Consider the following 14,463-nt stretch of genomic DNA (forward strand, 5'->3'; position numbering starts at 1 on the left):
TACATATGGTAGAGAGAATCCCAGCAAAAATGAAAACCCTAATGACATACCCTTGGCTTCCCTCACTTTAATAAGTAGGAGAGTATCTAATATACGCTAGAAAACCTGTACTGTATCTTATCAAATCATGACAACTGAAATAATGAAAATTCTAAGTATCAATTCTTACCACTCTAGGCTAAAAAAAATAGTTAATTTTATTATGAGCCCAATATAATTACATTATTGTTTTGCTTATTCGACAACCTTCCTCTCCTCTCCCATTATAAGCTATCAAGGGCACGGTAAGGATGAGTTCATTTTTTATGAATGCTAAACTTAGAGTAAACTTTATTTTGTTAGGAAGTATTAAAATGTCTGTTGTATAACAATATCATATAATAATATTACATATTAGAATATGTAAAATAAAAATGAAATATCCAAAGACAGAGTATTTGCAGGAAAACACAGTGACTTTCATGTTTGCAGAGAAAGCTTCTTTGACATTGGTCGCTTCTAAGATCTGTTTTTGTAAGGGAGCTTCATTACTCATGTCTATCAAACAAACATTTTAGAGACATCACAGTCTATACAATTTCCTTATTTTCCTGAGAGTTGTAAAGAAATACCACATACACTTACAAAAGAAAAAAGAAAAACTAAAAGACAGTGAGATGAAATGCTTTTCTATAATCAAGACATTTTTACCTAGAATTCATCCCCCCCCCCTTTTCTTGGCTAAGTCAAAAGCCACTTTGGTCATAGAAACTAAATTGAGGGCATGTGGTTTTTCTGGTTCTTTGAATTGACTTCTTTAGAAACACCGAATGTTTGCACAAGAAAGAGATGATAGAACTGCTAAAGCAATGTTTAATGTGCATGAAGTGGTAAAGAAAAAAAAAAAAGTGTGGAGTAAAAAATGAAAAAGTTTAGTGCTCTTCTATTTTTATCTTTAAAAATGAATCAATACTTTCGGTGTATAGAATGCATGAAATGTATCTGAAGGTTACAATTGGCAACAACCTTGTAATGTACAGAATGTGTACAAAGAATATATTAGAATGAAAAGATGAATATATAAATAAACTTAATAACTGGTATTAAAAATGTGAACCAAAGAAAAACCGTATTATATTGAAGACAGAAGTAATAAAGATATGATTGCCTCTTTTCATTTTCAATACCCTTATTATTCCACATTTCTGAATTAAAACCATGCCCCTGATAAAACAAAATTGTGGGAGAATGTAGTAAGATAATCACTTGCTAGAGAAGTATTTGGAAAAATTCCTTTTAAAAGACATTTTTATAGACTGGCAAGGAAAGTTAGGGCACTTGCAGCATTTAACAAAATAGCTTACTTCGAGGAAAGCGAGGTGGGTTATCGTTGACATCAGTTAGGGTCACGGTGACTGATGTAGTTCCCGAGAGCCCTCCATTTTGACCAACCATATCCTTTGCCTGAATAACAAGCAAATACTGGTCTTTAGCCTCTCTATCCATGTTTGGAAGGGCGGTCTTGATGACTCCTGTAAAATTTCAAATCCCAGTAAAACGCATCATGAATCATTGCATTTATACTAGTGAAGAACACTGATATAGGTAGCAAGTCATTCCTGAGTTGTTGCCTTTTGTTGTTTTATTTTAAATAATCTTACTGCCTATTAAAGACCAAAGGGACATAATAGTTATATACAATATTACAAAACACAGAGAGTGCTGTAACATGGAAAAGCAGAGCTTCTCGATATTGGATAGAGAGGATTGTCTTTCAGTTTTATGAAAATATGGTTCAGAAATACCAACTTATAAATAAATAACATGAATGTGAACTCCTCATCTAAAGTAATGGGCAGTAACCTCTGCAGGTACATGACAATGAAACTCTCCTTTTCTTCTCTTTCACTCTCTCTAACCACGTAATTCCCAGGTGATGTGAAATCAGTATAACCTTTCAGTTATGGTTCCTATTACCTCTCTTTGAGCAAAATGGCTGAAATAGTCTAAAAATAAAAAAATGAGAGTGATTTATGTTGAGTAAGAAAAACACCATTTCAAACTATGGCTATGGTTGTGGATTGTGGTTATGATGCAGGATGATCTTATGCTTTATCGAATGATCTGAGATAAAGTACTAAAGACGAGAATGACTATGTCAATATAAATCAGCAACACTGAAAACATTCATGTGTTTTGTTGTTGTTTCTAATCAATTGCATTGAATATTGATCACCCTTAAGGCTTCAGATATATGAGAAATTGATTTCAGAGTTTCATTTTGCTTGATGGGGAAGCTTGACAGAATAATCACTGGTATAGTAAATTAATTATTTTATAACTATTTAATTACTGCCTAAGTATATTAGGCAATAATATTTAATTATGGGATGAAATTTAGTTTAATGTTAAATGATATATATACCTAACATACTTAGTATATGTACATAGAGGTGACATCAAATAAAAATGTATTTAATATTGATCTATACAGGCCTTGAAACTAGCAATATGAGGTCATCTTTACTAATTAAATATAAAGAGTTCAGAATCCTACTTAATTATTTCTTGCAATTTCATCTTTTCCAACAAAGACTATGTCTTACCTATCCACCTAGGACCATAGCTTGAAAGATGTCTAATCTATTTTATTAAACAGATTCTAATTTTTATGGGGAAGTCAGGATTTAAATCCTCACTGACTCAGACCTGCAGAAGAAAAACTCTGGTATTAAGGACTTTTCAGAAGCAAAACAGCAAAACTGGGTTGCCTGATAGAGGATGGTTCTTCAGGAATAAAATAATTGCAAATAACTGTTTAATTTGGGATGAAGGTTCTTTCTTTCCTCATGTTTAGCATAAAAATGTTATATCCTTCCAATTTATAATTTTTTAAAAGCTGACAATTTAAATTGTTTAAAGGCTGATTATTCGATGTACACATGTAATAATGGTGCGCTATATGTTATATATAAAATGTGTTATATTTTTTTTTTAAATATTTTATTTATTTATTTGAGACAGAGAGAATGAGAGAGAGCACATGAGAGGGGGGAGGGTCAGAGGGAGAAGCAGACTCCCCGCTGAGCAGGGAGCCCGATGCGGGACTCGATCCCGGGACTCCAGGATCATGACCTGAGCCGAAGGCAGTCGCTTAACCAACTGAGCCACCCAGGCGCCCCAAAATGTGTTATATTTTATTTATAGTGTAGGTTATATTTCAAAACCAAACACAAGTCTAGGGGAAAGCATACGAGGCCTTCCCTATAATTCATAATATTCTACAATTTGGTAACTGTTCTAGGGGTGGGAAACAGATGAGAAAAGCTTTTCAATAGCATAGGAAAAAATTAAGCAATTTGTTATTGGTTCACAAGATTCCAAGTTAAACAACACTCATCCTGTCTTAAGTAACTATATTTTTGTTTAGTCTGAGCACTAGCTATCAAACACAAACACACCTACACACTTTACACACATCAACAACACGTTAGTATTTTAAGTGTTTAAATTATGCTTCTTTGAGTTAGGACAGTTTTGTTTTGTTTTTATTTTGTTTTTTTTAATTTTTTTTTTTAAGATTTTATTTATTTGAGAGAGCGAGAATGAGAGAGAGTACATGAGAGGGGGGAGGGTCAGAGGGAGAAGCAGACTCCCTGCCGAGCAGGGAGCCCGATGCGGGACTCGATCCAGGGACTCCAGGATCATGACCTGAGCCGAAGGCAGTCGCTTAACCAACTGAGCCACCCAGGCGCCCTCTTTGTTGTTGTTATTGAGTTATATGAGTTCCTTACATATTTTTAATATTAACCACTTACTTGTTATATGGTTTGCAAATTGTTTCTCCCAATCTATAGGTTGCCTCTTTGTTCTGTTGATTGCTTCTTTTTGTGCAGAAGCTTTTTAGTCTGGTGTAGTCCCACTTGTTAATTTTTGTTTTGTTGCTTGTACTTTTGGTTACATAACCAAAAAAAAAAAAAATCATTTTCTAATGAGGCTAATGTCAAGGATTTTGTCTTTATATTTTCTTGTAGGAATCTTACATTTTTCATAACTTACTTTAACTTTTAATCTATTTTGTGTTGATTTTTGTGAGTAGTGTAAGATAGGGGTCTAATTTCATTATTTTATTTGTGAATATCAAGATTTCCCAACATCGTTTAGTGAGTGACTTCTCCCATTGAGTATTCTTTTTTTTTTTAAAGATTTATTTATCTATTTGCGAGAGAGAGAATGAGAGACAGAGAGCATGAGAGGGGGGAGGGTCAGAGGGAGAAGCAGGCTCCCTGCCGAGCAGGGAGCCCGATGCGGGACTCCATCCCGGGACTCCAGGATCATGACCTGAGCCGAAAGCAGTCGCTCAACCAACTGAGCCACCGAGGCGCCCTGTATTTCAGTTTTTAAAAAGATTTTATTTATTTTGGGAAGGAGAGAAAGATGGGGGAAGGGGCAATGGGAGAGAGAATCTCAAGCAGACTCCCTGTTGAGCGTGGAGCCGGCACGCGGGGCTCATTCTCACGACCCTGGGATCATGACCTCAGCCATAATCAAGAGTCGGACGCTTAACTAAGCCTGAGCCACTCAGGCGCCCCTCATTTTTTTTTAAAGGTTTTATTTATTTGAGAGAGAGAGAATGAGAGACAGAGAGCATGAGAGGGAGGAGGGTCAGAGGGAGAAGCAGGCTCCCCGCTGAGCAGGGAGCCCGATGCGGGACTCGATCCCGGGACTCCAGGATCATGACCTGAGCCGAAGGCAGTCGCCCAACCGACTGAGCCACCCAGGCGCCCCTTGTTTTGTTTTTAAACGTTGACCACTTTTTCTTATCGGGCAGTGTTGCCAAAAGCACGGCAAATACAGGGTCAGTTTAAGTAACTCCTTCCCTGAATTCTTTTTTATTTTTTTTTATTATGTTATGTTAATCACCATACATCACATCATTAGTTTTTGATGCGGTGTTCCATGATTCATTGTTTGCGTATAACACCCAGTGCTCCACGCAGAACGTGCCCTCCTTAATACCCTTCCCTGAATTCTTTTGGCCATCTACACACTGCTTATAGTTAATATGTGAAATATCAAGGAAACAAAAATCATTAGAAAGAGTCACATACTAATCTGGTTTGGTGGATCAGTGTCTAACACATATTCTTCTTAGTGTCATAATGATTCCATGTGTATTTCATGTTTGTTCTTCAATACTTCTGTTAACTCTATAATATAATGAGTGCTGATCTCAGTAATAATGCTACTGAGCCATTCCACAGAATGGAATGCATTTGTCTAAGAGCTCTGGGACTCACATCTCTCTGTCTTTTTCCCTTCTTTTGTTTCAGATGTTAATCATTCTTTATTTGTAACTCCTTTTTTTAATAAATTGAGGATTGGCTCTCTTGAATATTTGATCATTAAGTGTATCATTAGATGACAAAACATTAATGAATTATGTTCAGAATCATTTCCTATTCATTCGGTTTATTTATTTATTTTTTAACTTCTGTGCCTCTCTGATTTTTCCGCCCAATATCAATAGGTACAAGTGAGCTTACGTCCTTGCACCTTTATAATGATGGAGAGAGGCCTTAATATTTCAACTAATCAGCAAGGAAAACATGGCAGCCTTATCCTCTCATGGTTTTGCTTGGTGACATTATTTTTTTAGGTAACACGTTATTAAGAAAGAAGTCTGGTAGTCAAAGTTATTCACTTATTTTTCACACTTCTAATTGTTTCTTTACAAGTGATCCTATAAATAGCACTTATCCAAAGTAAAAATCATCACAAAGTTTTAGATGTAACCAGGTGGCAAAGGTAATTTCCAAATACCTCAAATATTAAACATATTCTTGACAAGAAGGAGTAATTGGGAGAGAAATGAATTTAAATAAGGACATTCAAAAATAATAGATTTCCAGTCCCATGACTTTTGCGAGCTCTTTAAGTAAAACTGTCTACATTTGGAAGAGTTCTCATGCACTGGATTTGATTTGCACTTTGCTATATATTATGGAGAAACACATGTACAGCGAATTGCTAATGCTACATCTCTGAAGTAGTAAAGGCCAGTTTTGTCTAGCCAGATCCCTACAGTTCTGTTAAATTTTCATGGAAGACAACATTATTTAATTTCAATATCAGCCATTTTAAGCCACTTATGATGAGAAGAATATTTCCTGTAGCTCTTTAGGAAAGAGATTGGCTCAGATTTTAAGCTTCCTGAATAATAATTTTTCTATAGATGTATCATCTGACCCAATAACCCAGAACTTTCCATTTATTTATAATCCGTGGTCACAAAAAGTACTGTGCATATGAAACAAATTCATTATCACTATTGCTCAACAACTCTCTGATTTTTAGTCTGGGAATAAATTTTTAGATGATTCTTTAATTTCCTAACAGCCACTGATGATTTTTTTTAAAGCATATTCTTTTACCGTGAAACTTCTTAAGAATGTATATATGTATTAAATGTAAAAGATAAGAGCTGGTTCTGAAATCCACCCCAGTTTAAGGAACCAAACAATCACCGAGGCCTGGTATCTACACACTCAGATCTTGGACTGGGCCACATGACCCAGGTAACACAGGGCTATGGGGCTTCATGCCATGTGGATCTGAGACACATTAGATGTACATGGTGAATCCTTCCTATTAGTTTAACTTCTTTCTAAATTTTGCATCTAAGCTGTGTTTATATTTGGTTTGTCTCCCTGTAAGTGAAGCATATAATAGAACCATAAAAAGTCAGAGGAGAACCAATGATAGCAAATATGGAAGCTTCTAGAACACTAAAGTTTCAGAGTTGGCATTAAATGAAGAGTCCCTGAAGAAGGGACTCTTGTAATGTCTGAGAGGACATCCTCAGCAAGCCCGACAGGAGTGAGGGTCCTCCACACCATGAGCCATTTCACAGAATGGAATGCATTTGAAGGGCATATTTGGGGGGGGGGGGCTTTGTTATGACAGTATTACTTACATAAAATTATGACATAACAAGTGGGTATGTAATATATGATGCAGGTATTGTATAGTCACACCTCTTATGTTCAAGAAGGAACTCCTAAATGACAAGTGGTGTTTTATCATTCAATCCATTTTTCGGGGCCAGCTTTATGGCCATGTGACCTGTGAAGGGTCACAGGTCCCATGCTTGGTTTCTTGTTCTGTTGATAAATTCTTAAAATCCTATTAATTTTAGAAGACAGGGCCTGCATTTCCATTTTGAGCTGCAAATTATGTAGCCAGTCCTGCCATATATCAAATAGACTGAAACACGGGGTCTATCCGCTTGCAGGTCACAGAGTAGATGGACACCTTAGAATAACCAACCACCAGCCTCCCAACAGTTTGTGGTCATTATGGAGATAGGTGGTGGGATTCTCCACAGTCCTTTTAATGTTGCCTTATCATGCTTCTAGTACCATTCTGTTTGCTTATTAGAGCAAACTGTTAGCATTGGCTTTTGCAGCTACTCACATTCTTGTCTTATGGATGAAGAAATAAAGGTGGAAAATACAGTTACCCTCTGGTCACTTCTGCGGTGGGTAGTGATACGTGTGTAATATGTGACTGGAGGTTGTAGCCGTGCTAGGTTCATGATGTATGATTAATAAATGGTAATGGGGATTATTAATATTAGGGGAAAAAATCAGAAGTTAAACTTATGGAAATGCACGTAACAGTGATTCCCTGTGCCTGTTTTTACAAAATCTTGACTTAGCATATTTTCAGTATTTTTCCTACCAAAAATTTTACTTTCTTTTTAAAAACTCTTAGATTCAAAGATTAAGAAATTCATGTGATTCCTCACATAGATAAAAATCAGACTTACACCAGCTATGAAGACTAAGTCAGACTTGATTCACAGATACCCACGCCCTTAAGGATTGAAAACTTCTCATTTTTATGAAAAAAAAGGTATTATTTTTTTGCAAACAATACACTATCCATATTATAAATTAACAGAAGACAAAAATTCCCAGGATATCTCTGCACTAATGACTCTAGAAAGAGAAGTCCCAATGATCACTATAATTACGTATGAAAAACTCTAAACCAAACAAAATTAAACCTCTTCATCTCCTACAATACACAATCCTTGAGATTCTGAAATTAGAATTAATTTGAAATACTAATAATGTGATCCCATGACATAGACTATTGTCCACTTGCTCAGAGACCCTCCCTCCACAGGACTTAAGAAAAAAACGATCATCTTACCACAAAGCTAAAATCTCAAGCCAATCATTAGTACCAGCAAAATATTTAACCCTAGGGATTAGTGTGTGCTATTTCTGGACAGGTTATATAATGCAGGAGTGTATAATTTGTGAGCAAATTGTCAGAAACTTGTCAATGTCTTTGTAGGCTGTAAAGAGTAAATTTATAAGGGAATGGGTGGGTGTTTGAATTTAGGCTTCTCAGATCTCTCATTAAATCAACCACAAGCACACGTTCTACATTCATAGGATTCATATCATAAATCGAATACTTTTGTTTACTTCTCCTTCAATACTTGCTTAATCAGAACTTTGTATTCTCTGTTAGACTTTCCAGGTGGCTTCCAGACTCTACCACTATATTGGTATAAAATATGCAAAGCAATCTCTGTAAAAACTCTAATGGTGAAGTAGGATTGAATTTATTTTTCTGTTCATGCACATTACAACTATCATTTTCAAAACACACTTAAAATATTTATCCTCCACAGTGATTTGAAAATGAATTAATATTACGATTTATATGGAAAACAGCCTAAGTACCATTAAAATAATCATTTAGGGTCACATGTACTATCCAATAGTCATAAACTTGGCTGTTTGAAGAAGTTTTCTTCATGATAAAGATAAAATTGTTACAATATGGAGAAATTTTGGATTTCATGGTAAAGAAGACCAGTGGCACAAACCACCCATCTCCACACTCACCCCTCCTCCCTCCACCCAGAGCCAGAAAAGCAGACTAGATAAAATGTTATTTTAGGACCACGACAACAGTGCCCCAAATTAGGGTGTTACTTAATGTAAACTATTTCAGCTTAAAAGCAAAACAGAACATCTAGCCAACCAATCACATATTCTACCCAGGCAGTCAGAAAACTCATAAAAAATATGTTTTTTCCCTTCTAAAATTAAAAAAATAATCACTTAATTTAGTTTTTGATTTAGCAGATCATCATCCTAATTGTTACGTTTAAACTAATTCTCCTGAGTAAACCAGACTCTGAAAGGATAAGCTGAACTTACTACCTATCCTACTGCAGGGCAGGGAGGTTTTTGCTCGAGATTTAAACTCAACTGTGTGTGATTCCTACGTGAATTAGTTAAAGAAAGCAAGATAAAAAGAAAACGATGTAAATTGTTTTCTTATATAGTCAGGGCATAGCAGCTGAATTTTTTTTTTTTTAACACGTAATACTTTAATTTTGGTAGAAATTCTACTAACTGTAATAAAATAGTCTTGGAAGATGCTAATGCCTGTATAAATTATATGCTGTTTACTACCCCAGTCCACATATTGAGAGAAGCACAATAGCAATGTAGTGTCTGTTTCCAGTGCCAACTATATAGAATAAAAATAACAATATTAACTTTGTGCCAAGATATAAATGATGACATTACAAGAAGAGTCACATTTCAACGTTTACCTGTCTTTGGTTCCACTGAGAAGTATGGCTGTCCTTGCAGAATACTGTAGACCACCCGGGCACTGTTACCATACGTAGGATCATCAGCATCCGTTGCTGTTACTTGTACCACTGAGGTCCCTACGTGCCAATCCAAAAACCAATGCATTTAAAACTTCCAAATGCCACAAAACAGAATGATTCACAAAATGCTGAACATGCTACATTTGTTTTTAATTCTCTTTTTTCAGGTTTCAAGGCATGTGAAAAATTGACGCATTTTTCGTAAAAGACAAACCCAAAATGAAGATAAATGCTAATTAAGCCCTCAGAAAGATTTAAGGGATACAAAAATATGTTAGCAAGAAAAAATAATAATAATAAGATTGATGATGCACATTAGGAGGATACTCAGAATTGGAAGGGACTCAAATTTTAGGCATCTCATCCATCAGGGTCAGGTAACAAGTATTTATCAAGAGCGATCTCTATAAGTCTCAATTACTGTCCAGAAGGCAGCGTGACAAGTAACAGCATCTTGACACCCAAGTCACTGAGGGGATCTCACTATTACAGCTGAGCAGAGCCAGACAGAAAATGAAATGTCATTAACTGAATAAAGAATATCTGATGGATCCACTTAACTGAATATTAGGGGCATGTTTTCAGGAATAGTTTTAGTTTTCATTTGAGTCTATGAATTGATTTAAAAATAAAAGCATTCAATGAAAATTTACACCACCACCCCCAAAGGAGAAACAAGTATGGCAACTTTAAAAATTGCATTATTAGTTGTTTTTCTATATTTCATGTGATAGAATGTCCTATGGCTTCTGCATTTATTATGTATTCACTTATTCCACATGGAAAGCATTTACTGTGATGTGTTCTTTTTATTTCCATTTGAAGCAGAATCTTAAAATGTTAGCCACATTTACTTAGTTTACATATTTAAGCACATACTATTTTATCATTTATGTCCTATTGATGGGAATGGAACAAGTCTCTTTCTTTTTGTATTCTTCTAAGGTTTTAATTTGTTTCTAATAATTTATTGAAAATATTTTTAATCAAATATCTCAATATATTTCTAAAGAGATTTCCCTAAGCCCTTTAAATAAGTCATTAATGTCCATCTTGTTACAAATCTATTGTCTTTTCAACACAATGATTTTCCTTACCAATCCCATTTTCTTTAAAAGTGGGTGCATGTTATGAAGCTATGTATAGAGCACTGTTTTTTAAATTCTGATTTTTTTTTTAATTTGACAGAGTTAGTTGATTGTGCCCTGCAGATGCCTGGTAGGACCAAACAGCAAATAATGCATATTAAAAATATTTTTAAAAATTAAATTTTGATTATTTTAAAATATTAAAATTAATGGCATTGATATTCTCTATTTTCTCCACAATGCACCATCTTTACAGAAATATTTACTCTGGTGACATGCTTAAGTATTGATTTCCTACTTCATTTGAAAAGGAAAGTGCCTTCAAATAATCAAAACTACTTTAGAAAATTTGGTTGTATATAATTTTTTCTAAAGCGTTCACTAAGAAATTTACTTTATATATACATATACATACACACAACACATATATTTTTAAAAAACTTTAAATTGTCCCTGCTCATCTATGCTCTTCTGGAAATGAATGAACTATCCTAAGGGTTTACTAGTGTGTTTTCAATCTTGAGGTCAGCATCCAATGGAAAACACAGCCCTGAATATTAAACACTGAATGCTTTTGTTGTATCTGCCATACTACTTAGTGGCTATTATAACTATTTGGCTATAATTAAACCCTTTGATAAACTCCAACTCACTATAGATCCACATAACATATTTAATGTAGTCATCCATTGATCTTAGTTCAAATTTCGATATTATTCCAGAATTAATTCTCAATTAATGCGAATTAAATCCTGAAGGCACTTGAAAATCATTTTCTAAAAAGTTCTGAACCTGTTGGAATCAATCAAATAACTAATATAACTTGCATGTGTGCATAATAATCATGCTGTTTGATATCAGAGCAGTACAATCGAAACCAAAACTACAGTGTGCATTATTTAGCCTCTAAAAGAACAAAGTTCACATTAATCCAATTTGCATGGTTACATTGTGTGTAGCAAAAGAAAACCATAGCAAACCAATGCAGAATGCCCAACATGCCCACATGAAAATGATGGAGTTGAGCTGAATCGCTCAAACACACCTCAAAGCTTCCTGTTTTTCTAAACATTACTACTTTGGGGGAGAACCTTCTCTTTTCTCTAAAACCTGCAAATCTTGTGGCTGCTGTCTCCCTAGTTGTTGTTCTTGTTGTTAAGCAACAGCAAGCAGCACTGAAGATGTGGGCAGTATTGAGAAAATGTGAATAAGCCTGTTTGGTCAAAGAAATGCTCACTTAGAAGCTAACTACAGTGTGATGCTGCCTCTGTGGTTCTGAATCTTCTGGTTCATTTTCTGCTTCTATTTCTTCAGCAGCTAGAGCAAGGGTGCCCTAAATAATTTTCACTCTCCCGTCTGCTAGAAATTTAGGGTCACCAAACTGTGGTTCCCCAAAAGGGCACACATAATACACATCTTTGCAATTCCACTTCCTAACATAGTCGATCTGTGGGCTGAATGCTGGAATGAATGAAGTGACCTTTATTTAATATAAAACAAATCATGTTGGGTAAAATGTTCGCCTGTTAAAATACAAATTCAATTATTACTTTAAATAACTGTCTTACTTCAGGACTAAAAGTGACAGGAAATAAATATATAAATCAACTGGTCTATTTAAGCCCCATATTTCTTTTATTGTTTTGTAAGATCATCTAAAATTGCATGCTGGCTGAAAATTCTTCCAAAGGTATGTGAATCAATTGTTTAAAACTGAGTTTTTATCATTTGATAGAAATAAAGTATATACTGGAAGTACTTTACTTTCTATTTTTCCAGTAATGGGGCAATGTGAAAAGCCCTCTGAATAAAACAGTCTTCATGATTCTTTTATATACCTCAAGCTGAGTATCACTTTGCCATTATTATCAATCCAATATAAATTTTCACGCATCTAAGTTTCTGGAGATATTACAAAAAGATTAGTGGTGGCATATGGAGGGACATTTGTGGGTTCAAGCCTACTCTACAAGCAAACAGACCCACTGATCCAAACATTAGATGGGCTGCCTGATACCTTGGACCCAGAAAGATTCTTAGAAGAGTGAATCATTAATGCTAACCAGGAGAAAGAAAAGATTACCACAGGCCAATGTCTGCAAGGATTTTCTTTTTTAATTTCTTAGGGATAGTTTTAATCTTTTTTTTTTTTTTTAAATTAAAAGACATGAGTAATGTACTAAAGACATTGAGATCCCTGTGGAAACGGAAAATTTTCCTAATTTTCTATAGAAATAAAATAACTATTTGAATAACTAGATTTGGACACTGGATCTTAAGGCATCTCAAACTTCCCCCTCATCCTCACTAGAAATTGCCTTACCAAAACTAATGTGATTTTTTTTCACTACTTATGATGATCTCCTTTTAAATACAGACCTCCTGAAATCAAACCCTACCAAAGCAGCATGTTCTTTACTTACCCACAGGAGACATTTCGGGGACTCCCGCCGTGTATGGGCCATCCAAGAATTTGGGTTCGTTGTCATTGATATCCTGAATCTTGATGACAAACTCGGACTCAGGCTCCACAGGCTTGTTGGTGAGCCTGTCCAGGGCCTGGGCTCGGAGCGTGTAGTAGGCCTGCTCCTCCCGATCCAGCCTCTTGGTAGCATGAATATCCCCAGTGTTCTCATCAATAATGAAAATGGAACTTGCCCCTTCGCCTGACAAGATGTATTTGATGGAACCATCTCCTTTATCAACATCAGAGTGAAGCTGGTGAAAAATTCATGTGAGATGAGATTAACTTACAAGAGAGTCAGCGATATGGAGATATGTAAAAATAATTCTTATGTCAGGCAGCAGTACATGAAATCTTATTGTTCTTGGAAAGATAAGCTGATGCTTATTGTGCACAGCAGAAAGGCTATTAGAATGTGTCAGCTTGCACTCGTGAGCAAGACAATTTCATTTCTTCCTGTAAACAGTCTCATTTCCAAAGGTATTTTCTATCATTCCCAAAGTTAGAAACTTGTGGTGGTGTTAATTTTTATTTGGTCTGTCCTTGCCAGTTTTAGCCATCTTCTTTGAACAGAGCATTCAGTAATCATGTATAATCGGTTGATTTGATCTTATTCCAAGCAAAGGGACTTGCTATAGAAAATTTGCAAATTTAGATCTAATGAAGTATTTAATATGCTTAGAACTCCCACATTCTTTAAGGACACCCTTCCCTCCCACGCCCTTTCATGATTAACAAGTATGGATGGATGTCCAGTCACTAAATCCGCCTCCAGATCTTGTTCTGTATTTTAAAATTTGAAGCCGAGAAAAATTACACTGCTCTCTGAAGTACGAATTTTAAATCAGTATGTGCCTGAGACTTCAACTCAAACCTTTCTTGAAATACCAAGAACTGCATTAGATTTGCATGATTAACCCCAGCAATCGGCAGCAGGGCCAGCACCTACTGATTTGCATTTTGTATCTGGAACTGTCCCTGCTGTATGTCAGAACATTATGTTGAACAGAGGAACCTAAGGAAACTCAGACATAATTACACATTTTCCTGAACTTCATAACCTGAAAAACACAGGACTCAATCTGCCGTCTCCACAATCTTTCATCCCCGATAACCACCATCATCTGGACTTCAAGTAAGATGAATGCAAAAACCCAATTTACCAAATAATAAAGGCTCTTCAGAACTAGGTTTGCATTCTTTAAAAGCCGAGGTGCTACAAA

General features: G+C 35.4%; 1 protein-coding gene across 1 annotated transcript in view; it reads right to left on the bottom strand.

The window, feature by feature from the left end:
* CDH7 (cadherin 7) overlaps positions 1–14,463 on the bottom strand; it is a 116,789-nt gene that overhangs the window by 60,574 nt on the left and 41,752 nt on the right. Inside the window, 3 exon segments of the mRNA XM_021686406.1 lie at positions 1,344–1,511; positions 9,626–9,745; positions 13,200–13,494. Of these exon segments, the coding sequence (XP_021542081.1) occupies positions 1,344–1,511; positions 9,626–9,745; positions 13,200–13,494 (583 nt within the window).

This window comes from Neomonachus schauinslandi, chromosome 14 (genome assembly GCF_002201575.2).
Source record: "Neomonachus schauinslandi chromosome 14, ASM220157v2, whole genome shotgun sequence".
Classification (NCBI taxonomy): domain Eukaryota; kingdom Metazoa; phylum Chordata; class Mammalia; order Carnivora; family Phocidae; genus Neomonachus; species Neomonachus schauinslandi.